The following is a 26,212-nucleotide window of genomic DNA, read 5'->3' on the forward strand; positions in this document are numbered from 1 at the left end:
CATATTGCAAGTACAACTGCAAGGAGATGTGCACACTAATTGGAGAAATGGCAGTGTCATTTTCTGGTTTTCCACTGGAATTTCTGTTTCTTTGTTGGATACCTGCTTGGGGTTTTTCTTTATCGAAAGGCCCTGAATCTCAGAGTTTCTCTCTAGGAAGAGGCTTACATTTTGTTAGCAGATGGCATATAGTTTGAAGCTATTGACATATTTTGTAGGATGTTTTTTTTTTGTTTTGTTTTGTTTTGTTTTGTTTTGTTTTGTTTTTTTTTGAGTTCTTCTCAAGAACTGTTTCAGCACACCGCTTACACTTATTTCCCCAGCTGCAGACCTTTTACAGCTTTTCAACATCAGGAACATAATTCAGGCTATGATTAAATTGGGTTTGCCATCTTCAAATAGTGTGAGCACAATTGCCATTTAGTAAAAAAAACATGGCCCCATTATTTCTTAATGCCTTGCTTAACAACTTTAAGATTAGCCCACGTCTCCCATGCTCCCAACAGGCAGCACTTAAGCAGTGAGTAATATTTCTGTCTGCCGTAGTCAAGTAATCCCAAATGTAAGTAATTTACAGGATGGCATTTGGGACTGTTACAAGAGACATATTGTAATATGTCACTGAAAATCAGCCTGCCTTTGCACGTTTGATCAACAGCCAGATGGAGGCTTTTATCGCATTTATTTAATCTGAAATATACATAGTAATTACATTGGACCTCTGATTTTTTCAGTCCTTGTGGCTGTCTCAAGAGAAGGTAGGAAATGAATCTGTCAGATGCAAACTAGTGTGGATGTGACCCTCGTGGTAGAATCCGGATGTATTGCAGCTAGCAGTGCTGACAACTGAGATCACGAATGCTGCTAGAAATGAATGCGTGTTGCTGAGTTCCAAAAAATACGCCCATAAACCCCAAACTGCATAGCTTTATCTTTTTATGAATACAGAAAGCCTTTAGGAAAACAATGATCGACCTTATTTGCAGCAAATCCATTACCGATCAATGATAGTAAGAGCAAACAGTCTCTTACTAATAGCTGGATGGTATTTAACTTTAAGGCATCTGAAAACAACAAAGTCTTAATGTTCCCAGTGGAGAATTTGGTTAAGATATTGAATTCCATCAAGCATGTCATTATTAAATGAGGAAAATATTGTTGTTTCCATTAGTACAGAGTTGTCATAAAGAATGGATAACATTCAATTAAACCACAGGCAAAAATTCAGACAAATTCCAGGTATGCTTTTATCTTGGACGGAAACTTCACTAATGGATATTGCCATTGTCCCAAAGAATTTACATAGGATTTTATGCCCTAATTAAAATGGCTATAACAGATGCCTTAAATGTTAACAGGAATACTTGCCTTCCTATCAATAATTTACTCGTCTTTTCTGTTACTCTGTGCATTACAAGAGACTGTCTCTGCTAATGTCTCTCACATCTAAGTTTCTGAGATGAGCTGGGTCAGTCAACAGCCTCCTTTGGATCAGTTACCCTAACCGCAAGTATAATCTTTTAGAGAAAGGCTGATCTTCTAGAGAGATATTGACAGATAAAATATGCTATTAACTGCCAAAGAGGAAATTCTGTTACAATTACTCATACTGAGTAGTCCCACGACAGATTAAATTGCTCTTCAGCATGAGTAAGGTGTCAGATTCTGGCTGTAAGTGGCTGGTTTACTGGGGTGTTTTGATGTCGTTATAGGCTTATAATTATTCTAATCTGATTTGGTAAGGAAAAATTAGTATGACAAGCATAAAGATTTCATTTGAACAATAGGCTTTCTTCCACCACAGAGTAAGTTTTAATTAGAGCTGTACTTCAATTAAATTGAAGCTGCCCTTCTTGTTTTTAAAACTCATGAACAGATTCAGTACAATGTACCTTGTGCAACTGTGAATCCGCTCATGCCTCTGATCCTTATACAACCATGAATGTTCACTGCTAACTTTGTCTGTTTCTCTGCCTTACTGGTGAGAAAGTCTTCTGCTCTCCAGCTTCTGCCAGCAGGAACAGCTTTGTCTCTACCTGCATTTTAATGAACTTCTCCATTTGTTTAGTATCATTCCTCGACTGAAAGCATATCTTCCTTGCATTGCTTTTTTGGGCTAGTGTGTATTATTTGAGCTGTACACTGGTACTGGTTGGCCCTGAGAATCAATCTGTGATGGAGTTTGTATAAAAGACAGCATAAATCAAGATGGCAAAAAAGTCACCTTGGAAACCTTTATGCTGCTTTCTAGTAAGCTTGAGCTCCTGGGACTTCCTCAAGGTTAGCAGAATTAAATTCTTAAATGCTTTGATTATCTTTTAATAACCTCTCCATAGTTAGTGATGAGTAGTTGTGACAATGTGTTGCTTCTCATGGTCAGTGAAAGCTAAGAGTAGAAGAGACCAGGAGAGACCCTGGACCCAGCCCTGCAGCAGCAAAAGGTGCCTGTGTCAGAACGCTCTGATGAGCACCCACTCGACACACCCCTTCCCACACAGGCATCTGCATGTTTTGCCTAGCAGACTTAAATCTGTAGGCAGTGACCAAAGGCCACAACTGTTAAGGTACTACAAGGAGAGAGCAGTAAAGTTCATTGGCACCTCTTGTCTCTGTGTTAATTAGAGAATGGTTCATTATTTATATAGATAATTAACTTCTGATGACAGGAGAAGGAGTTGTGCACATACACACACCTACTCCAGCTGGTGCCTGTCCTTTTTTGTTGATGAAGAAAACAGAAAAGAGTAGGGGGGGTGTCCTCCTGTATTTATTGATGGAAAGTCATCAGGGGAAAGATGACACAAAATGCAATTTTCTCAAAAAATAGGAAGTCATGCATCTTTGACTTTCTAAGTAGGGTTGGCACTTTCTTTCTCTGTCTCTTTTTTTTTTTTTTTAAGTAACTGATAGACTGCAGTTTCCAAACTTCAATATGCGTATTTTCTTCATAATGCGTTGTTTTTTTTTTTGTTGTTTTTTTTGTTTGTTTGTTTGTTTGTTTGTTTGTTTTTTTCATTAAGACAAAGTCTGAAGCAATTAATGAGTTTATTGAAGGACAAAAATACCATGTTGTCATGTCGTGGTTTAACCCGGCTGGCAGCTAAACACCACGCAGCCGTTCGCTCACCCTCCCCCCTCCCTCTCTGGGACGGGGGAGAGAAATGGAAAGTGAAGCTCGTGAGTTGAGATAAAGACAGTTTAATAAGACAGGAAAATAATAATAATAATAATAATAATAATACAATGATGATAATAGTACTACTACTAATAATATGTACAAACAAGTGATGCACAATGCAATTGCTCACCACCCGCTGACCGATGCCCAGCTTAACCCCGAGCAGTCCGGCCCCTCCCCCCCCGGCTAGCCACCCCTATATATTGTTTAGCATGACGTCAGATGGTATGGAATACCCCTTTGGCTAGTTCGGGTCACCTGTCCTGGGTCTGTCCCCTCCCAGCTCTTACTGTACCCCCAGCCTGCCTGTTGGCAGGACAGAGCAAAAGTCTGAGGTGTCCTTGGCTTGGTATAAGCACTGCTCTGCAACAATTAAAACATCGGGGTGTTATCAGCACTCTTCTCATCCTAAGCCAAAACACAGCATTCCACCAGCTACTAGGAAGAAAATTAATTCTGTTCTAACTGAAACCAGGACATGTCAATAAGAGAATTCTGCTATGTGCTGTAATTGGAGGAACTGTTCCCTTCAGGAAACTGGAGCTTTTAAAGAAACACTAAGGAAAAAAAAAAAAAATAAAAACTGTGTCAGTGAAGCAAAATACAAGACACAAAATCTGGAACAAGGCTCTGAGGACCCTGAAAAATATCATTAAACTTTTCATGTCTTAACCAGTGTAGATATACAACTCTCTTATTAGCATTACATTGCAAAAACAAATATACAAACAAACAAACAAAACAACACATATTTGCAAAGTAATAGATGTGGGTCATGTTTGTATTTACCTTGGATAAGGGCCCCTTCTTTACAGATACAGCCAAGAAAACCTTGCTCTTTTTATTTCCACTGAAAGAAATCTTAGATTCATGAGAACATGAACTCTCAAAAGGAGATGTAGATTCAGCTGCTGAAACATTAGTGTGGGACTTTTATCCTTCTGGGATGTGGGCTCTTCTTAATAGGAATGTATATATAATTCAATACTTTGAAAAAAAAAAAAAAAAAAAACAACAACAAAAAAACACTCAGAGGCAAAATGTGCCAAATATGCTACTGCAGTAATGTGTGGGAAGAAAAGGCTGTAAATTCTTTTGAAAGTTTACAAGTAAACTTTTTTTTTTTCTGCATGTCTTCTCTATGGTTGATGATGTCCTCCTATTAAAATAGCAGTTTATATATGCTGTATATTAGCACACTGTTTTGTTCTTCTTTGCTTCAGGCACTGAAGGAAAAAGAAGGCTGTCACATATTTTAAGTTCAGAATTGGTTAATAACAAAACACATTTTCAAGAAATTTCACAACCAGCCCCCTTGGGCAGCTACTCTTTGCAATTTAAATGAAGGTTTAGAAACTTTCTTTTCCCCCTTAACAATACTTTCACAAGTTTCAAGTATATGTATTGTAGTGGTTAGTGGCATATTACAAAATGAGATTAAAAATACCTGTTTCAGCACTCCAGGCCAGGCAAGGGAAATTGAACTGTGTGGTACCCAAATTAAGATGCTAAAATGGGTAAAATCTACTCACCAGCATTTATCACAGACAGCACCACTGCCACTATTTCTAAATCAAATACCTTGTCAACTGTCAGTCCAGTTCTATCTCTTATCCATATTTGTGAGTAAATTCCTATCTTGGTCTTTTTTTTTTTTTTTTTTTTTTTTTTCCCTGATCAAGTTAGACTAAGCATTGAGGAATTATGTATGTATTTACTTACTTGTTTTCCCCAAAGCTTACATGTATGGAACAATAAAAAAATTATGCAGCCCTATGGTTGAAACTGGTGAATGATATTAGCCTAATTACATTTTAAAAATGCAAGTTTATTCTATAGGCTGCTGCAAGAAATTATCTCTAGTTTCCAATGGGATCATGCCTCATGGTTGACTGACTTTAAACTGAGTTGTCCAAATGCTACAGTGTGAGCTGACCCATTATGAGAGAAGAAGGAATAGAAGTAGGGAGGGTAGGTAGAGAGGGAAGGAGAAAAAGGTGATGTGGGAAGGGCTGAGATGTTACAAATAGCTCCTAAACAAGTGAAAAGCTTCAAAAGGTATCTGTGCCTTATTAGACACCAAAAAACTCACAATGGAGAGAAACCTTTATTGAAAAAATGATTCTTGGGCACAGATTTTGGATGAAGCTTTTGTCTCTATTCGGGTTTTTCCTTCCTGTATGTTCTCTGATATCTGATGAGGTTTGAGCTCCTGCAGCAGTCTTTTCAGGACAGTTACAGGAAAACAATGATCTTGAGATCTATACTGTCTCTTAAAATTAGTTGTAATTGATCCATGGTTTTTAAGTAAGTAATTTGAAGAGAGTGAAAGAGCATGATCACACGAGCGCTCTCTCCTTAGGAAACCAAGCTGAAATGCAGATAAATGGGGGATATTTCTAATATAATATTTCTAATTTAACTTATATTTAGTGGTGAGCTTCAGAGAACCCAAAAATGGAAGAGGCAGAGTTCCCTGTCCATTACTTGCTTGTTTTTGCATTATATTGTCCTGCCACTTAGGTACTTCAAAATATTCATTGGCTTCCACCACACATTCTCACCCTGCCCTTATCTACAGCAATTTACCAGCTCGTCAAGTAGGGCAGAGCTTTTGCCTTTTTTTTTTTTTTTTTTTTTTTTTTTGGGGGGGGGGGGTGGGGTGGGAGTGCTTTTAGGATGTCTCCACCCCTAAATACACACTGCTTTACTGATCTGATTTTGAGCCAGGCCCTTCAAACAATGGCTTTGTCTAAAGCATGAAGAGTTGGCAAAGTGATAATAAGCCCCTGAATCTGGGGAAAGAAGGAGTCACTTGAAGAGATTTTGCTGCCATAATTGTGACGTGCTCCTAGATTCCCTAGGATCTCTTGATGGAACAGTTCTCTTTTGCCTGAGTAATGGATTGTTCAAGAAATTAGTAAAACTAACTGTAGTCTGCTGGTTTCAGCACTTGTCTGAGAAATGGGACATTTCTGTTCTTTTTTCCAGCCTTAAGGAACAATAATTTACAAATAATATGTCTGCTTAATATGACTTCATTTTGTGAATGCTGTTTAAGCTCCAGAGCAAATTAGGGCCTTTATTTCTGATTTTTATTTTAGTAGTAAATGGTCAGTTTAAATAATTATTTTGGATCCCTCAAAACTAGGTATGTCGTATTCAAAGTGATTTTTGTGTAACTGTTCTAGTTTAACACCAGTGCCAAAAATACGCAAAAATAAAGTTTTACAGTAAAGGGGACTACTTGAGCATAGCCCCCTAAATCAGCAACTATTTCAGCATTCACAGATGTGCCTGTTCTCCCATGGCTCGGGAAAAGGTTATCTGACCCTTTCCTGCAGCCTGCCCAGTTAAGTCAACTATGCATAAATAAGAAGGAAACTTATGCAGGAAGAAAATGAAATTAGATGAATAATTACCATATACTTTATGCAAAAGCATGAAAAAATGTTTCAGCATTTCTCTGCTTAACTAATGTGTGAAATCACATAAAAATATTTTACACTGAAACTTAGTCATCAGGTCACAAAATGCACTTATCTACTTACTTAATAGGTGTAAGGTTTATCTGATGTTTTACTCCTTAATGAACAATCCATTATTTTTCTCTTACTCATTTTCACAGAATCACAGAATCACAGAATTTTCTAGGTTGGAAGAGACCTCAAGGTCATCGAGTCCAACCTCCAACCTAACGCTAACAGCCCTCCACTAAACCATATCCCTAAGCTCTACATCTAAGCGTCTTTTGAAGACTTCCAGGGATGGTGACTCCACCACTTCCCTGGGCAGCCTGTTCCAATGCCTCACAACCCTTTCTGTAAAGAAGTTCTTCCTAACATCTAACCTAAAACTCCCCTGGCTCAACTTAAGCCCATTCCCCCTCGTCCTGTCACCAGGCACGTGGGAGAACAGGCCAACCCCCACCTCTCTACAGCCTCCTTTAAGGTATCTGTAAAGAGCAATAAGGTCACCCCTGAGCCTCCTCTTCTCCAGGCTGAACAAGCCCAGCTCCCTCAGCCGCTCCTCGTAGGACTTGTTCTCCAGGCCCCTCACCAGCTTCGTCGCCCTTCTCTGCACCCGCTCAAGCACCTCGATGTCCTTCTTGTAGCGAGGGGCCCAAAACTGAACACAGTACTCGAGGTGCGGCCTCACCAGAGCTGAGTACAGGGGGACGATCACCTCCCTAGCCCTGCTGGTCACGCTGTTCCTAATACAAGCCAGGATGCCGTTGGCCTTCTTGGCCACCTGAGCACACTGCTGGCTCATATTCAGCCGACTGTCCACCATCACTCCCAGGTCCTTCTCTGCCTGGCAGCTTTCCAACCATTCCTCTCCCAGCCTGTAGCTCTGCTTGGGGTTATTGCGCCCCAGGTGCAGGACCCGGCACTTGGCCTTGTTAAACTTCATGCAGTTGACCTCAGCCCATCGGTCCAGCCTATCCAGATCCTCCTGCAGAGCTTTCCTACCCTCAAGCAGATCGACACACGCACCTAACTTGGTGTCATCTGCGAACTTACTGAGGGTGCACTCGATGCCCTCGTCCAGATCATCGATGAAGATATTAAAGAGGACCGGCCCCAGCACCGAGCCCTGGGGGACGCCACTAGTGACTGGCCTCCAACTGGACTTGGCTCCATTCACCACGACTCTTTGGGCCCGGCTATCCAGCCAGTTTCTAACCCAACGAAGCGTGCGCCAGTCCAAGCCAAGAGCAGCCAGTTTCTTGAGGAGAATGCTGTGGGAGACGGTGTCAAAAGCCTTGCTGAAGTCAAGGTAGACCACATCCACAGCCTTTCCCTCATCCACCCAGCGCGTCACTCTGTCATAGAAGGAGATCAGGTTCGTCAAGCATGACCTGCCTTTCATAAAGCCATGCTGACTGGGCCTGATCGCCTGCTTCCCCTTCAAGTGCTGCATGATGACTCTCAGGAGGATCTGCTCCATGAGCTTTCCTGGCACTGAGGTCAAACTGACAGGCCTGTAGTTTCCTGGGTCTGCCCTCCGGCCCTTCTTGTAGATGGGCGTCACGTTTGCTAGCCGCCAGTCGATTGGGACCTCCCCCGATAGCCAGGACTGTTGATAAATGATGGACAGCGGCTTGGCCAGCTCCTCTGCCAGTTCCCTCAGTACCCTTGGGTGGATCCCATCTGGCCCCATCGACTTGTGCACATCTAAGTGCCGTAGTAGGTCACCAACCAGTTCTTCATGGATAATGAGGGCCACATCCTGCTCCCCATCCCCTTCCACCAGCTCAGGGTACTGGGTATCCAGAGAACATCCGGTATTGCCGCTAAAGACTGAGGCAAAGAAGGCATTGAGCACCTCCGCCTTTTCCTCATCTCTTGTAACTAAGTTTCCCCCCGCATCCAGTAAAGGATGGAGATTCTCCTTAGTCCTCCTTTTTGTGTTGATCTATTTATAGAAACGTTTTTTGTTATCTTTAACGGCAGTAGCCAGATTGAGCTCCAGATGAGCTTTGGCCTTCCTAATTTTGTCCCTGCACAGCCTCGCTACTTCTTTAAAGTCCTCCTTAGTGGCCTGCCCACTTTTCCAAAGCTTATAAACCCTCTTTTTCCTCCTAAGATCAAGCCACAATTCTCTCTTGAGCCAGGCCGGTCTTCTTCCCCGCCAGCTCGTCTTTGGGCACGTGGGAACAGACCGTTCCTGCGCCATTAAGACTTCCCTCTTGAAGAGCGCCCAGCCTTCCTGGACCCCTCTGCCCTTCAGAACCGCCTCCCAAGGGACTCCACCAACCAGTGTCATGAGCAGCTCAAAGTCAGCCCTCCGAAAGTCCAATACAGCGGTTTTACTGGTCCCCTTCCTGGCCTCGCCAAGAATAGTGAACTCCACCATTGCGTGGTCACTCTGCCTGAGACAGCTCCCGACGATCACGTCCTCCACCAGTCCTTCTCTGTTTGTGAAGAGAAGGTCTAGCGGGGCACCTCCCCTGGTAGGCTCACTAACCAGCTGCGTCAGGAAGCTATCTTCCACGCTCTCCAGAAACCTCCTAGACTGCTTTCTCAGGGCTGTGTTGTACTTCCAGGATATGTCAGGGAAGTTGAAGTCCCCCACGAGTACAAGAGCTGATGATTTTGCAACCTCTGTCAGCTGCCTGTAGAATTCCTCATCCGTCTCCTCATCCTGGTTCGGCGGTCTATAGCAGACCCCGACCAGGACACTAGCCTTGTTGTCCCTGCCGATCCTAACCCAAAGGGACTCGACCTTGTCATTCCCAACCTCGAGTTCTACAACCTCGAAAGACTCTCTAATATAGAGAGCCACACCACCACCCCTTCTATGCTGCCTGTCCCTTCTATAGAGCTTATAGCCAGGCATTGCAGCACTCCAGTCATGAGACTGGTCCCACCACGTCTCCGTGATGGCAACCAAGTCGTAGCCTGCCTGCCGCACGATGGCTTCCAGCTCCTCCTGTTTGTTACCCATGCTGCGTGCATTGGTGTAGATGCACTTCAGCTGGGCCATTGCCTTATCCTCCGGCCTTGCCATTGTTCCCCCTGGCACAGTCCCAACAATCCTAGCCTCAGCCCCATCCCCCTTCCTACCTAGTTTAAAGCCCTCTCAATGAGCCCTGCCAGTTCCTGGCCCAGGATCCTTTTTCCCCTAAAAGATAGGGACCCGTCTGCGGCCATCAGGCCAGGTGCTGAGTATCACAGAATTTTCTAGGTTGGAAGAGACCTCAAGGTCATCGAGTCCAACCTCCAACCTAACGCTAACAGCCCTCCACTAAACCATATCCCTAAGCTCTACATCTAAGCGTCTTTTGAAGACTTCCAGGGATGGTGACTCCACCACTTCCCTGGGCAGCCTGTTCCAATGCCTCACAACCCTTTCTGTAAAGAAGTTCTTCCTAACATCTAACCTAAAACTCCCCTGGCTCAACTTAAGCCCATTCCCCCTCGTCCTGTCACCAGGCACGTGGGAGAACAGGCCAACCCCCACCTCTCTACAGCCTCCTTTAAGGTATCTGTAAAGAGCAATAAGGTCACCCCTGAGCCTCCTCTTCTCCAGGCTGAACAAGCCCAGCTCCCTCAGCCGCTCCTCGTAGGACTTGTTCTCCAGGCCCCTCACCAGCTTCGTCGCCCTTCTCTGCACCCGCTCAAGCACCTCGATGTCCTTCTTGTAGCGAGGGGCCCAAAACTGAACACAGTACTCGAGGTGCGGCCTCACCAGAGCTGAGTACAGGGGGACGATCACCTCCCTAGCCCTGCTGGTCACGCTGTTCCTAATACAAGCCAGGATGCCGTTGGCCTTCTTGGCCACCTGAGCACACTGCTGGCTCATATTCAGCCGACTGTCCACCATCACTCCCAGGTCCTTCTCTGCCTGGCAGCTTTCCAACCATTCCTCTCCCAGCCTGTAGCTCTGCTTGGGGTTATTGCGCCCCAGGTGCAGGACCCGGCACTTGGCCTTGTTAAACTTCATGCAGTTGACCTCAGCCCATCGGTCCAGCCTATCCAGATCCTCCTGCAGAGCTTTCCTACCCTCAAGCAGATCGACACACGCACCTAACTTGGTAAAGTAAAGTGCCCCATGATCAAAAAACCCAAGATTTCTGCGTTGGCACCAGCCCCGGAGCCACGTGTTTAACAGGTGGGCTTTCCGTGTCCTCTCTGAACTCCTCCCTGCCACCATAGGGATGGACGAAAACACCACCTGCACTCCCGCTCCATCCACTAACCGACCCAGCCCCCTAAAGTCCCTTTTGATAGCCTTGAGGCTTCTCTCTTCGATGTTATCACTGCCCGCCTGGACTATCAAAAGGGGGTAATAGTCAGAGGGGCGTACCAGGTTAGGAAGCTTCCTGGCAACGTCCCTGACCCTGGCCCCAGGGAGACAGCAGACTTCCCTACGGGTAGGGTCCGGCCGACAAATAGGGCCCTCTGTTCCCCTAAGAATCGAGTCACCAACAACAATAACCCTCCTGTCTTTTTTGGTGGAGGCAGTCCTGAGGCGCGGAGTCGACCTCCTCGCTCCAGGCATCCTCCTGGGAACATTTGCTACCTCTTCCTCACACACCGGCCTCTCAATCTCTAGGGCCTCAAACCTGTTGTGTAAGGGCACCTGGGAAGGTGGGGCCGGAAGGGGAGAGCATCGCCTGCGATGTCGAGCAGGGACCTGTTTCCATTCCTCCTCAGCTCCCAGATCCCCTCCCTCTGCCCGACGGGGACAGGGCAGGGGGTCCGCCCCCATTTGGGGAGTCTCACCTCGGCACCTCCCCTTGAGGCCCTGCAGGGAGTTACTCCAGAAGTCTATCTCCCGCTCACACTCCCTGATGGCCCTCAACCTCTCCACCTCCTCCTTGAGCTCCGCCACCATGCGGACCAGGTCATCCACCTGCTCGCACCTCACGCACGCAGTTTCTCTGCCTCCCGCCGATGGCAGCAACAGGCTCAGACACTCCTTGCATCCGGTGACCTGAACTGCGGCATTTTTTAACGGGTAGTCGGTCTGCGTGTGTACCGACTTTCTGGAGAGCGCGCCGTGCCTGGTGGCGACCATTATCGCCTAGTTACGGCTGTTGTTAACGAGGTGTTGTTTGTGTGTAGGGGGAGCGCTCTGCCCTGCCTGTGCGAACTGCCGCGCTAACTGCCGCGCCACTCCCTCTGACGCGCCACGCCCTGTTTGCCCGCCCTGGTCGCCGCGCTCCCTAGGGGCTGCTTTTGAAGGGCTGGGGAGGGGGCGCTGCTGGCTCCGCCTACGCCTCGTCAACCTCCCTCACGAGGGCTGCCGGGTCCTGGCGGCTCCCTCAAGTAGGCTCGATGCCGGACAAAATTAGCCCTGCCTGGCCCGATCCCCCGCTCCGCTGCAGAACGCGTCTGCCCCGGAGCCGATCGCCTCGGGGCAGACGCGTTCTCTTTCTCTGTAAAGAGAAATATATCTCTTTACAGAGATATATTTAAATTTTAAATATATCTCTGTAAATCTGTGAACAAACATTAAATCCTAGAAGCTGAAAACAGATGGAATTTCACAATATAAGCAATCAGTATTATGAAGGTACTTCCTACGTTTAGGACAGAAACAAACAAACAAACAAACAAACAAACAAAAATAGTTATGAGCTTTTCTGTCATTTTCTACTACAAAATTTTCTTAATCTCTTCAATAATTGAAAAACAAAACAAAAGAGAGGAAAAAAAAAAAAAGATCTTTGAAGATCTGATAAGAAATTTGAAGTTCATTGTCTCAGTCCATGAGTATTGTTGCTTCCTGTGCTCATGCAGTAATAAACAGTCTATATTTTTAAAAGGAACAGACTGATTTGTTGTTTTTCCTGGAAACAGCTGAATTATAAGCTTTTATTGCATAATTAAGATTTCATTTACTAGATACATATATGTGGCAGGCTAAGATTTACATGGTAAAGCTCATGAAGCTTATAATGATAATCTAAAAATAATAAAAATAATTGTTTTTGTTTTTGTTTTTGTAAAGCAAACTTTGCAGTGGTCAGCACCCAAATACATACTTAACACTTTCACCAACTCCAGTGGGAGTTGGTAATGAAAATGCCCAGAATACTTGGATAATTGTATTTCTTCACTATATAAATACCTAAAATACAAAATGACATATTTTCTAAACTGCTGTACCTTTCAGATACCATTCAGGCACTTTTTGACATAGTAATTATTTATGAGATGGTAGATAGTCCCAGATCTATAATTCACTCATGGGGCTTAGGTCATTTCATGAATGGCAAATGTATAGTGCATTACTCTGTATGCATAATGTAGGGCATATTTATATTTAATGTTAACATTATGTTTCTATGAGGATAATATTTCTATGAGGAGCTCTTTCTGTTTATAGTATTGTTTATGTTGTGCAGATTTTCATTTTGCTATGAAAGAATGCTTGTTTCTCAAGAAAATGTTGGACACTTTTGCGGATCTTTCTTTATTTCCTTTCCTTCCATCTGTTTTATCATTATTTTTTTTTTAAATAAATGATATTTTTTTCAGTGGTAATACTGGAAAAAAGATGTATTTGTGGACAAACTTGTGTGACAGTATTTATCAATATAATCTTTCTTTCATACCAATGTTAAGAGATTTTACCAGAAATACAACACTACCTTTGCATTCCAATTAAAAGGTAAAATTAATTTTAAAGTTAAAAATGTCAACCAACAGAAACAGTAGAATGTCATTAACCTTCATTTATATGTGGGGAACCTTATATTTATGCTAGCTTCAGGTAGTCCATTGAATTGCATATGTCAGAGGAGGAGTGAGGTCCTATATATATGAAATCACCTGAGGAAGAAAACACAGAGGCATATTCATCACAGTGTACTGTGAGCATTTTTATCTGTAATGTTTATTAAAGCTCACAGAAGAGAGATGTGTAAATCTGAGTATTGAGCTTGTATACTTCAGCTTTTCAAAAAATGCCTCCAGATAAAGTGCCGTGCTAGTCCTTCTTTGGATTATACTCTGCATCAGGAAGTATATTATCGCTCAAAATACCTCCTTTAATTCATTAATTTTACTGCTAGTATATTAGCAAGTATATAGGACTATTAGTGAGAAAACAAGTTCATATTGTTCCTGGCCTGGTGCTGAGAAAGAGCATCTCCTGCAGCTTGCATGCAGCACCTGGGGACGTTGCTGCTCCTGAGTGCCCAAATTTGTGCTGCCTTATTGCCGCAGGGAGCAGGTTTACAGCAACTTTGCCACAGGCACCACAGAAGGAGGAATTTGCTAGATGGCTCTAGCAGGCTGACAGTTCTGCAGCAAGCCGTCACCTTCCATTTTCTTAAGTGAGCGATCACCTCCTTACTCGCCATGGAAAGCAGAGCCTCTGCAAGGCTTGGGGAAGGATGGCTCCAAGCTGTGGCTTTGGGGTGATGAGACTTCAGCCCTCTTGTTTCTTTCCACAAGGCTGCTGGCATACGAAGCTCAGGGTCACTTTTGATCACCAAAATAGAGCCGATGGCCTTTCGAACTGATCCTCCATACTCAGCATAGTGAACCGACAGTAGCATCATACCAAGAGGCTCATAGGGACAGAGGAGGAGGCAGGTACAGCTATGAAGTGTTTCTAGCTTTCTTGAGGCCCCTAACAAGTTTGCTGTCATGTCTGCAGAATTGCTGTAGGCATTTCCCCCCAAAGTCTTCTTAGCAGCCAGAAGAGAAACAGTTGGGAGTTGTGAAGCCAGCAATAAGTGGAGAAGCCATGTTTCATGGATTCAGTGACTGTGAAGAGCAGAACAGTGTCTATAACCATGGACCACACTGCTCTGTGTTCCAGCAAACCTGAAAGTGCAGTTTCAGTCTGCCTGACAGTTTGCAAAAGGAGGGAAAAGCATGCTTCTTTCATTTCATCTATATAATGCTTATATAATGCATCTATATAATTCATCTATATACAGTGATACTGGTCAGCAGAATGTAGTTATGGTATCACAAAATCGCAGTTCCTAGATGTTATCAGAGACCATTTAATCATCTTTACAGGGTTGCCCTCTTTTCTGTGTAAATATTTTTCCTGCCTTTCTCTTTTGCAAAACAAAGAAGTTGTTTGCAAACTGTTTGTAGAATATAAATAGTTCCTATGAGGGAAATGCCCTTGAAGCAGTGTGTGTAGACTGACGGCAACATAGAGAACATGCTAATAGCATTTTGAGAGAATTACTATTACTTTGTAGCAGTGGCATTTTCACAAAAACAGCAATCTTAGCAGGAACCTTAGATTGATTTTTTTTTATTATTATTTCTTTTGCATATTTCAGATGAGTCAACAGTCAAAGGTTGCTGGTTCATTGTTCAAAAGCTCCAAAGAATTACTCATCCCTAAGTAGTGTCATTTCTCCATGATTGCCCTTTTGCAACTTCTGTAAAGCACCAGCTAACTGAACAGACAAATGACCAGCAGAGAAGCTTGAATCTGACAGTATTTGCAGTAGCACCCTGCCCAGAGTTAGTAAAATGAAGCTGCTAGTACTCTGTTGTATATATTGCATCTTGTTCAGTTTGGGAATTAATAGAGTATTCACAGTAAATTCTCAAACTGAGGATTGAGAGTGAATGATGATCTTTCAGGTTGCCTGATACCTTTATCTGACCAAATTCATGCAGACTCAGCCATGTGCAGAGGAACTTGGCAAGGCTGCACTTTATCTGCCTTTTTATTTCTGGTGCATAGGATAGGAATGAGAGGAAGAGAATATATAAGGGTTCCCCACTGAGAATCAAGTCTATAAATTATGTATCATGCAGACACTATTCTGCTGATGCTATCTGATCCCCAATTCTCAGCTCCTTGTTTTTCCATCTATAAATAGCTGTGGCCAGGTTTTCAGTTGTAAAATGACGAGGACAAAACCAAAAACCTTTCCCATTTAATAACCTCTGCCAAAGAAGAGGAAGGTAATATTTTTGTAACTGTGATATCCTCAGGGTTTTAACGATCTGGGAATACAAGCAGCACTATGTTGTTGATAAGATACTGGTAGTAAAAATGGGAATAACCATGCTGAATATTAAACAGAGAAATGCCCTATTTTCAGGATGATCAGTATAAAACTTGGTATTGTGAAATTTCCTGTCATTTTTGTCTGTATAGGACCACTTTTGGTTTTTGTTTCTCCCTCTAGATCCAAATGCTTTGGCTGGACAGACCGGACCTGACCATGCTCTTATAGGAGGAATAGTGGCTGTAGTTGTCTTTGTAACGCTATGTTCTATAATTCTCCTTGGTCGATACCTGGCAAGACATAAAGGTAGGATAGATTTAGTGGAACTTCAGTCCCTTTTGAAAGCAAGGCATGATTTCACCTGGGAATGCTGTTCCCTTTCACCTTCCCCTTCTACTGAATTATTTGGACAAGCAAGCTCAGTTAACACTCTAGTCATGAGTGAAGTTCCTGAATTTTTATCCAGTTTTTCACTGGACTAAGGCAAAGGATATTTAGTTATATGCCCATATAATTAGTCAGTGATTTAGAGAGACTGAGAGACAAGATTGCCTCTTGGTTTTAGCCTTTAGCTATAGGCTCTTGATTAAACAATTTCATGATTTTAACTAGTAGATCAACTCAGCAGTATATATATATATATATATATATATAAAATAAGATAATAATACATCAGTATTTAATAATATATAATTATTATTACATATAACAAGATTTTTTGCTGATACTTTAAATATTCTTTTAAAAGATAATTTGAAATACTGATTGGGAATTTTCAGATCAGTGACTCCTCTACTAATAGTCCTACCAGAACAAGGGTATCATTCCTGGGTCAAGCTTTACTTTAGTCAGATATTCTACCTTAAGAACTCTGTTCCCTTCATTTTGAATCTTCACCACCATTAGAGATAAGAGGGATAGAGTGACACTGACTTCTGACTAAGCCTCTCTATGATCCCATTTTGACCTAGTTAATTCCAAAATCGTTTTTTGAGGTTTAACCTCTGAATGGCTTGCAGACCACTTGTTAAAACTCAGTTGATTCCCATACCCCCCCTCCCAAAAAAAAAAAAAAAAAACTATGAAGAAAGGATTAGTGTTGGCATTAACTCATTAAATTTCACTTTAGGTAGGATAATCATATGGTAAGCAGACCTAAGATGATAAAAATACCATTTTAATTTGATTGGACTATGTGGGGGAAAAATAAGCTAGTGAAAATGTGTCTCTTTTGATTACTTTTCTGAATGAAAACATATGCATCTTATGCCGCCATAAATCATACTTTCATAAAGGAAAAAGGCGACTGTGCACAATTATTTTTATTCATACCCTGAGCATATGAATGTCTGTGATAGTATAATATGAGTGGGTTTAATTAAAGAAACTACCTCAGTTTTGTAATTTTTGGAAATGACTGTGATACAATAAAATTAAAGTAAAATTAAAGCATGGATAAGATCATGTGAAATAAAAGTACAAAAAACAGTGGCTATTAAAAATAAAGCATTTATGAATATCTAAATCTCCAAGGTTGGTTTGATTGTTATGGGTACCCATTCATCAAAATAACCAAGATTTTATCATTTATTGTATAATTGCAAAATATATTGCATATTACTGTAGCTAGATACGATGGACTTTTCTTAAGATATTTCCTTAATTTAATGTGGATATATGTGAATGTGTGTATGTGGATTACCAGTGTTAATACTATAAATATTTCTTAGACAAATTAGAAACTTGAGCATACTTGTATTATTCACATTAAAATTGTATAATAATATTTGTCCATTCATAAGGCAATTGGAGTATTGTTAGGAATTACTTCCTATAATATAGTGTAAAACTAAACAAACAAACAAACAAACAACTAATCTTTTTTTTTTTTTTTTTTTTTTTCTTGTGCTGATTCCTGTAGGAACATATTTAACAAATGAAGCAAAAGGAGCTGAAGATGCACCTGATGCCGACACAGCCATTATCAATGCAGAAGGCAGCCAAGTCAATGCAGAGGAGAAAAAAGAGTATTTCATTTAGATGCAGAGCTAGAATCTTGGGAGTTTTACTTCTCACTCTGACTGCTGGATAAAACTGGCTATCATTTTTCAGAATTCATTTCTGCCATCTTCTGCTATCTCTATTAACTTGCATATCTGCTATAAGTAGCCAGTTTATGCCAACAATCAGCTGTTGACATCCTCATTCTATAATTACAGTATCATGCATAAAGCAGGACGTTTCTTATTGCCTAAAATTCATATCCACTGCTCTCTTAACATACAGTGCTTGAATATACAGCCTTAACAATGTTAATCATCATCTTAATCCAAGTTTTCTGTATTTTTAAGTGTTATGCAGCTTTCTTCTTTTTCAGTTTTCTTTTACCATGGTCCCTACTAGTGTGTCATAGAACAATATTCATAACAAATACTAATAATTTACTTACAGAAAAAGTTAAGTCTAAGATTAGAGGTTTACAAAAAATGTTTTATACATGTCAAAGAGCAACTTGTTTTTGAGACATATGCCCTAGGAAATACAAACAGAAATCTTTGTAGAATAGTTTCTTGTATGCTTGGATTTGGTGGGAAGAAAAAAAAGGAACAAAAACCAACCAAACAAACAAAAAAAACCTGTCCACTGATTTTTTTTGTTTTGTTTTGCTTTGCTTTGTTATGTTTTAAATGGTACCTTGACAACAGTGCCATGTTTCAGTGGTAAAACATACTGAATAGCTATACAAATTCTGCAAAATTAGATAATAGTGCTTGATTTGAAACAAATTTGTCCTGCCCTTATGCTTTTTGGAATCACAAAGATTAGAGGTTGTTTTGAGTAATTTTTGTTTTTATAATTTATTTGCTTCACATGGACTCACCTGCCTACTCAAATTTGAAGTGTTCATGGGGCACAACTGCAAGACATTTTAGTATCTGTATATAGTGCATATAATAAATTCAATTAAACATTATTTGATACATATTTAACTTTTCTGGCAGTAGCTAAGTCAGTCACAAGTAAGCATTTTCTAATGTCCATTATATCCCTTTAAATATGACTCAAATCAATATTCTGATTAGATAACATGTATAAGTATTTTTTTTTTGTCTGTATGTCCTAGCACTGTTCAGCAGCAAACTTTTCTAGTTCTTGTTAATTTTTTCTTTGTTATACAATGGAAGCACAATGTTATATGGAAAGGTAGTTTTAAGCTAACAACCAGTGCACAGCCTCAGGTTTTAAATTACAACCACATTTGATTACTATCCTTAAAAAATACTATTGAGTTGCAAAAATTCTCAGTTTTTAATTTGGCAGTTCCAGAGCTGCTTCTCTATGTTGGTTTGCCAAAAAAAAAAAAAAAAAAAAAAAAAAAAAAAAAAAAAGGGGAAAAAAAGGGAAAAAAAAAAGAAAAAAAGAGAAGTGTTAAAACAAAAGATATATGTTTTGTGTATACAGTAAATGGACTAATTCTTTATATTAAATTCCTGTCTATGCATTTTGTGAGGTACAAACTTATGTCACCGTGAATGATAGAGAATTCCTGCCATGCTTTTAGCTCCACAGTGAAAGTCTCTGTTTGGATTATTTCTGAAATTTTTTGTGTAATTAACAGCTGAAAAATTACATGCTCTTAACTATGACAACAAAACACTATAAGCCCATTGGCTTATTTCCTCTTCCAATGAAGCAACAAGGTTGCCATATCAGCTCTTGGTAATGATTCTACACTGGAGAATGCAAGTTAGTCTCAATGGAGTTTGTTGTACTCCTAAGTTTTGCACCTTTGACAGAAGAATATTTCTCTCTGGTTGCTGTACTTGTGAAGCCTAAAAGCATGATGGTCTGCTGTAAAAGACCTTCTCCTGGGATTTTATTTTTGTGTGGGAAAAGGAGAGTTTGGAATATGACATCATGTAGTATGGTAAAATGGAAGATAAAGGTGCTGTCAGATTATTTATCAGAAGAGTATAAACCTTTTAAGGACAATATTAGAGTATTTTAATTGTTTTTGTTGAAGCATTTATCTTGTTGATTTCTAAGAAAAAAGGGTGACGTCAATCAAAGCAGCACTTTTTTTCAAAATATACAGACATAAATAATATGATGTGGTTGAGTGTTAACATAATAAATCATATACAGTATGACATTTTAAAGAAATAAGTCTGCATTGATGTGATTGCATGCTTGTTTTTACAGTTCACTCCATACCCATCTGTGGAAAAATGCAATAATATGTTAATATAATATGGTAGTTTGAGAGAACCAGGTAGGTGCTACTAGACACATTGAAAACTAGTATAGGTTTACAAGATATTCATGTCTTTCAAAACATATACATATAAGAAGGCTGGCAAAGGAAGTCATTCTATTTAGTACCAAAAATATGGGTTCTTGACACAACTGTAAGTCCCATTAGCTACAGTACAATATCATATACTGCAAGGTTTTATTTCAGGACCTGGGGCCCAGCTCAGCTAAGCATCTAAGTACATGCTCAGCGTCAGGCATGGGAGAAGTTCCATTGAACTGTAAGGCACTATTCTAATGCGTAAAAAGAAGTGCTTCCCTGGACAAGGGCCTTATTTGCTCAAGTGGAATTCCCTACAGGTGTGGTATTGATGCCTTTTTTTTCATTCTTCCTAGTTCCAGCTTGCTTGAATAGTAGGGTTATTACTTGAACCATTACCCAACCAAGGTAAGGCAAGATTGCCCTAGGGGTAACTGTTTTGAACCATTTTCTCCAGTGGCATAAAAACAGCATTTAAATTTTGCAAAAACAGATATAAATTGGCCTGTTGAAATGGAATATTTCATTGGTTTTCAACTGCAATTTCTCACATGTGCGGGTTTTTAATGCAGTTGATCTTCTGTTAGCTTGTATCTTGTGATGTCGCTTACATCTGTGCAAAGCAGATGCAGAAAACACCACAACAAGCAGTCGTAAATGACAAATTCTGACTGGGTAGCACTTTACAAGCCTATCTAGTCCTCAGAGATTTAAATTACTACACCAGGTGTGAAGAGGCATCATTCTCTTGTAAGCAGAACCATGACTCAAAGCTAAGGATATTCAGTAGGCTGTTTTTTAACCAGTTGTCTGTTTCATTCATTCAAGATCCCATTCTGAAAGTCCCCTTTGATGATGGTTTCAAGGTATCTAGCAAATGCATAAAATGGAGGCTCTGAATGGGAACCACCTTAGATAAAATGTTTGTGACTTCTTCTCCCACATGCACATGCAGAGTAGTTTTCTCAAGACCAGGTAGCTAGTTTCTGCCAGTGTACTGTTTACAGTGTCGATTGCTGATTATTTCTACATTTTTAATGTTTGTTTTTGTTTTTAATTTAATGTTTTTCCTAATGCTTCAAGAACAAGAAAGTGATGCATCAGAAGACAAGGGGTGCATCCTCCCACTCTTTTAGTGTCAACTGACAAAGCAAGAAACGGTTTAAGGAACCTGATGTTTAACTTGAGGCTCAGAATTTAAGCTAGAACACTTTAAAAAGCTTTCACATTACTTAAGGATGGTTCATCTTGCACTGAGATTCCCTCTATAAAGGAATACGTGAAGAAAACCAACTTTTCTAAATAAGACATGAAAGTTAACATCTTGTGTATTTTCATTACAGTATATATATATATATCTATTTCAATTAAAAAAAAAAAAGACAGATTCATCTGTAATTATGTAATTCATGATTGTAACAGCACTGAAGTTACCATGTACGCACATGTACAGTAGCTATATCAACAGTTACAGCGTAGTTACATGTACTTCCCTGTAACATAGCCGTAATAGTGTAATTTAGTGCCACTTATTGTAAAGTGTTACCAAAAGGAAAGCAGAGTTCTTACCTTTACAATTCCATTCAAATTAAAGGTAAGTTTATAAAATCAGCACCATAAATCTGATACTACATTTCTTAATTAAGGAGGTGATTTAAATCTTCATGTTCACGCTGCAGCTTCCCCCACCGCTTATCCAGACTCCTCCAAGTGTCTGATCTCTACACTCCTAGGAACTGGTAATCTGTGATGAACATACCAAAAATCCATCTACTTCAACTTTAATTGAATAAGCTGCCTAATAGAGAAAAAGGAAACAAAAAATATGTGAGTAATGCTTTTTATTAAGTGGCACAAAGTACACACTAAAAACTATGCAAAAATATAGGTAAATACAGTGTACTTACATGTAAGTATCTTGTACTTGCTGTGTATGGATATTGGAAAACCATGTAATTATAATATGCATTTTGATTATTTCAAGCAGGAGACAACCCCTAACAGTCACAAGGAATACCTGAAAGGTACATATACAAGCAGTTGATATCCTAATGCAATATGTGTAATTCCTCTACAACTAATTTATAAAAATGCTTATACCACTAGCTCTAATTTCCACCTCTTTAAGGTCCATTAAATACCACTGAAACATCTTTAGGCAAAGTAAGACACTGACTCTGCTAACAACTTTGCTGCCAGTATTCCACGTGTCTGGCAACACTGTTGAGTAATCTATTTCTGGCTCAACAGCACAAATTTCCTCTTCTTTTCTGTCCTCAAGGGAGCCTAGTATGTTAAAATGCTGAAATATGCTGCCATATGCCCTGGTATTTTTAGCAGGAACAGAGAAAGAGAGCGAGAACTGCGTTCTCCTGACCCCTATTTTGCTGAATCACCTCACCTGGAATTTCCACTACTTGCTCAGTAACGCCAGGCAGTCTTAAGTTGTAAGTACCAAATGCTTCCATCAGAGCAAAGAGGATGCCTTTAATGATAAAACTAACGTTTTGTAAACGTGGAGTTTTGTATTACTGATCATTTTTATTCTTGCCACTTTTCTATCAGACCCTACTAGAAAGAATGCACTGAAAGACAGATAGAGGCAAATAACATAGAATAGCAAAAGAAGAAAAGAATATTGTAAGCCTTTTTTTTTTTCTTTTTTTTTTTTTTTTTCTGCCATTACTATAACCCTCCTTTGTGTTACATGTAACAGGCAAATAGATGCATTTAGCAATTACCATTAGCATCACTCCGCACTGTACTGTTCCTAGAATATGACATCTACCTCTTAGTCTAAATACTATCTATGAGATATTTATTTACATTTTAAATTACTACTGAGTGTTTGATGTAGTCTTGAAATAAGATAATTATATATATATATAGTTGTTGTTGTTTTTTTGTTTTTTTTGTTTTTTGTTTTTTTTTTTTTCTGCTAAAAATAGAAAGAAAATATTGCCTGGGTTCATGATATGATACTTGCCCTATTCTTTACTAACTTTGGGATATTATGAGACTATAACAGGGCATAAGGACACAGCCTCAGCTGGTATAAATCAGCTTCACTCTATTGCCTTAAATGTGTGGCCAATTTACACTGGCTGGGGATTCATCCCAAACAGCTTAAAAATAAACTGCTATAACACATCAATATTTAGTCGGTACTAGACAATGACATGCAATCCAACTGCAACACGTTTCTTTCCAGTAAAAGGCATGCAATTTTGAAGATAAACTTTTTTAAAGCACATGCAAGCTTTTGAATTAAATATGCAATACCAATACTGTTGAGATATTCTGGGATGTCTCTTACTTGTATTTAAACATAATATTGCTGGAGCATGTTTACATTAAAACATTCAATGCATGGGGGACAGGGAAGGACTATTGGAAACAATATGAGAAAATTAAATGGACAGAGAAGCTTTTGATGTCAACAGAGCTGAGTAGAAACTCTTACCAGAAGTGGCACTTCCTACATGATTTCCTACATGATTGTTCAGAGTGGGTCTGACCTATTACTTCTAATGCAAATGAGAGATGTCTACTTAGTGCTGACAGAAGCTAGCACAGTTCCTTCCTCTGTCGATGAATCTCACCCAGCACTCTGCACTAGCTTTATCTCAGGAGGAAATAAGGGTACAAACATGGTTTAACAGCACACTTCTGTATCGCTCCACGTTTTTGGGATGCTCTAAGCTTCATGCGCTTCTAGCAGCCCTTAAGGGAATTATTCCAGCATCTAGGAATCACCTTATTTCCATACCATGTTCATTTTCTTCAGCACTGTTTAATGTACTCACAATCAGACAGAAAGTAGTGTAGAGCCAGTACAGTATCTTTGCAGTACTAGGGGATTCCTGTAGCAGGGTTTCTTTCAGCAGATGGGAGGAAAAAAAAATTTTTTTTACTTCCGTGTTTACCATAGATCATCCCTCCTTGTTCTGTGTCTTAAGTCATTTATTCTCTGCTGGCTAAAAGCAGCAGTCTGATTGGAATGGAGGTATAAAACAAAGCCTCCCTTCTGAAAGGAGCAGTCTGTGTTACTATTGGAAAAAAGTTTGAGGATTAATTTTTATTTATTTATTTTTTTAAGATTTCAGATGTACAGCCAAGCCTGTTGGGGTCAGCACTTCAGCACTTTCCCTGTGTTCAGGGTTAAGCCAGCAGTGTTTCGTGTGTGAGCTCTGATCTCACATTTCAGCACAAACTACACACAGCCTTACCCTGCTCTTATGCATAGTGCTGAAAATCACTGATACTATTTTCTTCTAGATACACTCATTTTCTTAGTCCTAGTCTATAATGAAACCATTGAAGGGTCTTCATAATACATTCAAAAGGAGGGTTTTTATAAAGAAAATAATAGTGAACATCATAAACTGTCAGTGTTGATTATTAAGAGGAGAAAAAAATTTAATTGCTTGACTGAATTCTTTAGCACTTCCTCTTTCCTTCTTTCTGTGAATATTAATTAATGTTAGTAAATACATAGTTGCACATACTATCCTTTTTCAGTAAAAGCAGATTTCCTTATACCCCTATATAACATCCATAGGAATATGCAAATATGACCTACAGTCATCTGCTTCTGCCTCTGCAGTGAGCCAAGAGTGAACTCATGGGTTACTGGATTCATATACGTCTTGCTTCCTTATAAGTTGGATACAATATGCCTATTGATTTCGAAAGAATGAGGCTCAAATCCTTAATGCCTGTTTGAGTTGCTATTTAGTTCTTCAGGAACAGAATTATAAAGCATTCATTGTGCATCCTCTTCTTTTAGCCCAGGTATTTTATAACGACCAAACAAACAAACAAATAAATAAAATCAGTTCAGCAGGAACTTTTCTAAAATAAATAAAAAGGCATAATTTGTGAAATTACTATAACAACTTGATGTGTTCATAGTCAGTATAAGTCTATTTTCTTAAGAAGACCGATATACTCTGTCCTTATACTGGCAGTTTATGGCCTTTGGAAGGATACATTTTAACGGTTCAAAAATACAAACACTAACCTTTAAAAAAAAAAAAAACAAAACATGGGAATTAAACATATTGCACTGCTGATGGAGACACATTTACTATATTTAATTTCCTCATTAACAACTTTAAGCAGACAAAATGCATATTGTAATGTTAGGTACATGACACTTGCATGTTGCTATGCCTATATACTTACAAAGTATTCAATGTGTACTTAGTGGCGCTTAAAAAATGTCATGTACAATTCTTCTAAACATTCTTACAGGGTTCCCATTTGCACTTCATCTTTCAGAAAAGTCTTGTCAGAAAAATGTCTGATGAATATTATTGAAAAAAAAAAATAAAATTTCAATTTTAGTTATCTGTTGGACATTTCTGAATTGTCTATTCATTTACTACATTTCCTGATGCTTGCCAGTTTGGCAGTGGAGTTGATTTAGACCAGTGGCTGTACACACAGACTGTTTGCTGAGCCATTTTTGCTGTTTCTGATAGAATTTTTATAATCATATACTTCTTTAAATATTAATCCTGAGATTATAAGAAATTATCTAAGAAAATAATCTGTGAGAGTGGTGTTTTTCAGATAATTATAAATTATATCATTTAATGTTTGTAGACTATTTACTATGTACTGTTTTATAGTTTCTTCTGACTGACAAAGTAACAACTTTTAGATGCTGTCCTCACTGTAGGAGAAACTCATGCTTCTGAAGAGGTCAAGTGCTGAAATGCACAGGCATTTGAGTGTGTAGGACTTGAATGGTGGCTCATCCCCCTGAAGGAGAGAAAGAATTCATGCAAGGTTTTCTATACCACTTACCATGCTTGAATTGATGCTGTAAAGGACAACAAGGCCACTGGGGTCAAAGGAAGAGAGACAAATATAATGTGAAGAGGAAATTTTGAGAGTGTCCATGTTTATGAAAAAGAAACAAATCCCAGATGTAGAAGGGGACACTAGTATAAATTAGTGCCTCTGTGCAAAGAGCACTAGTACCAGTGCTATTGTGCCTGTGCTATTGTGCATCTCTGATGGCAATTTTCCTATGACCCAAAGTAAGCCTGCATTTGAGAACTATACCGACTTATTGCATTCGTCAGATTTGTCCTTATTATTTCTTTTTACTAAATGAAAATATGTTCCCTTAAGCAATTTATAATGTGCAATACCATGCTTTTTAAATCCAACAGCTATGCAGAATTCAAGATAAGTTATTTGCCCATGAGTTAAGGCAATGCAGGTTGAAAATTGTCAGTGTACCTACAGAAAAAGACACTGTCCGCCAAATGGCACAATT

General features: G+C 39.8%; 1 protein-coding gene across 4 annotated transcripts in view; it reads left to right on the forward strand.

Annotated features, from left to right (window-relative positions):
• CADM2 (cell adhesion molecule 2) overlaps positions 1-25,272 on the forward strand; it is a 679,737-nt gene extending 654,465 nt beyond the window's left edge. For all 4 annotated transcript variants that reach the window (XM_084528767.1, XM_084528769.1, XM_084528768.1 and 1 more), the window contains 2 exons: positions 15,807-15,932; positions 17,548-25,272. In XM_084528767.1, coding sequence (XP_084384893.1) covers positions 15,807-15,932; positions 17,548-17,666 — 245 coding nt within the window. In that variant the 3' untranslated portion in view covers positions 17,667-25,272. The remainder of the gene's footprint in view (positions 1-15,806; positions 15,933-17,547) is intronic.
• The last annotated feature ends 940 nt before the right edge of the window (positions 25,273-26,212 follow it).

Source organism: Aythya ferina (assembly GCF_964211825.1).
Source record: "Aythya ferina genome assembly, chromosome: 1".
In the NCBI taxonomy this organism is placed as follows: Eukaryota; Metazoa; Chordata; class Aves; order Anseriformes; family Anatidae; genus Aythya; species Aythya ferina.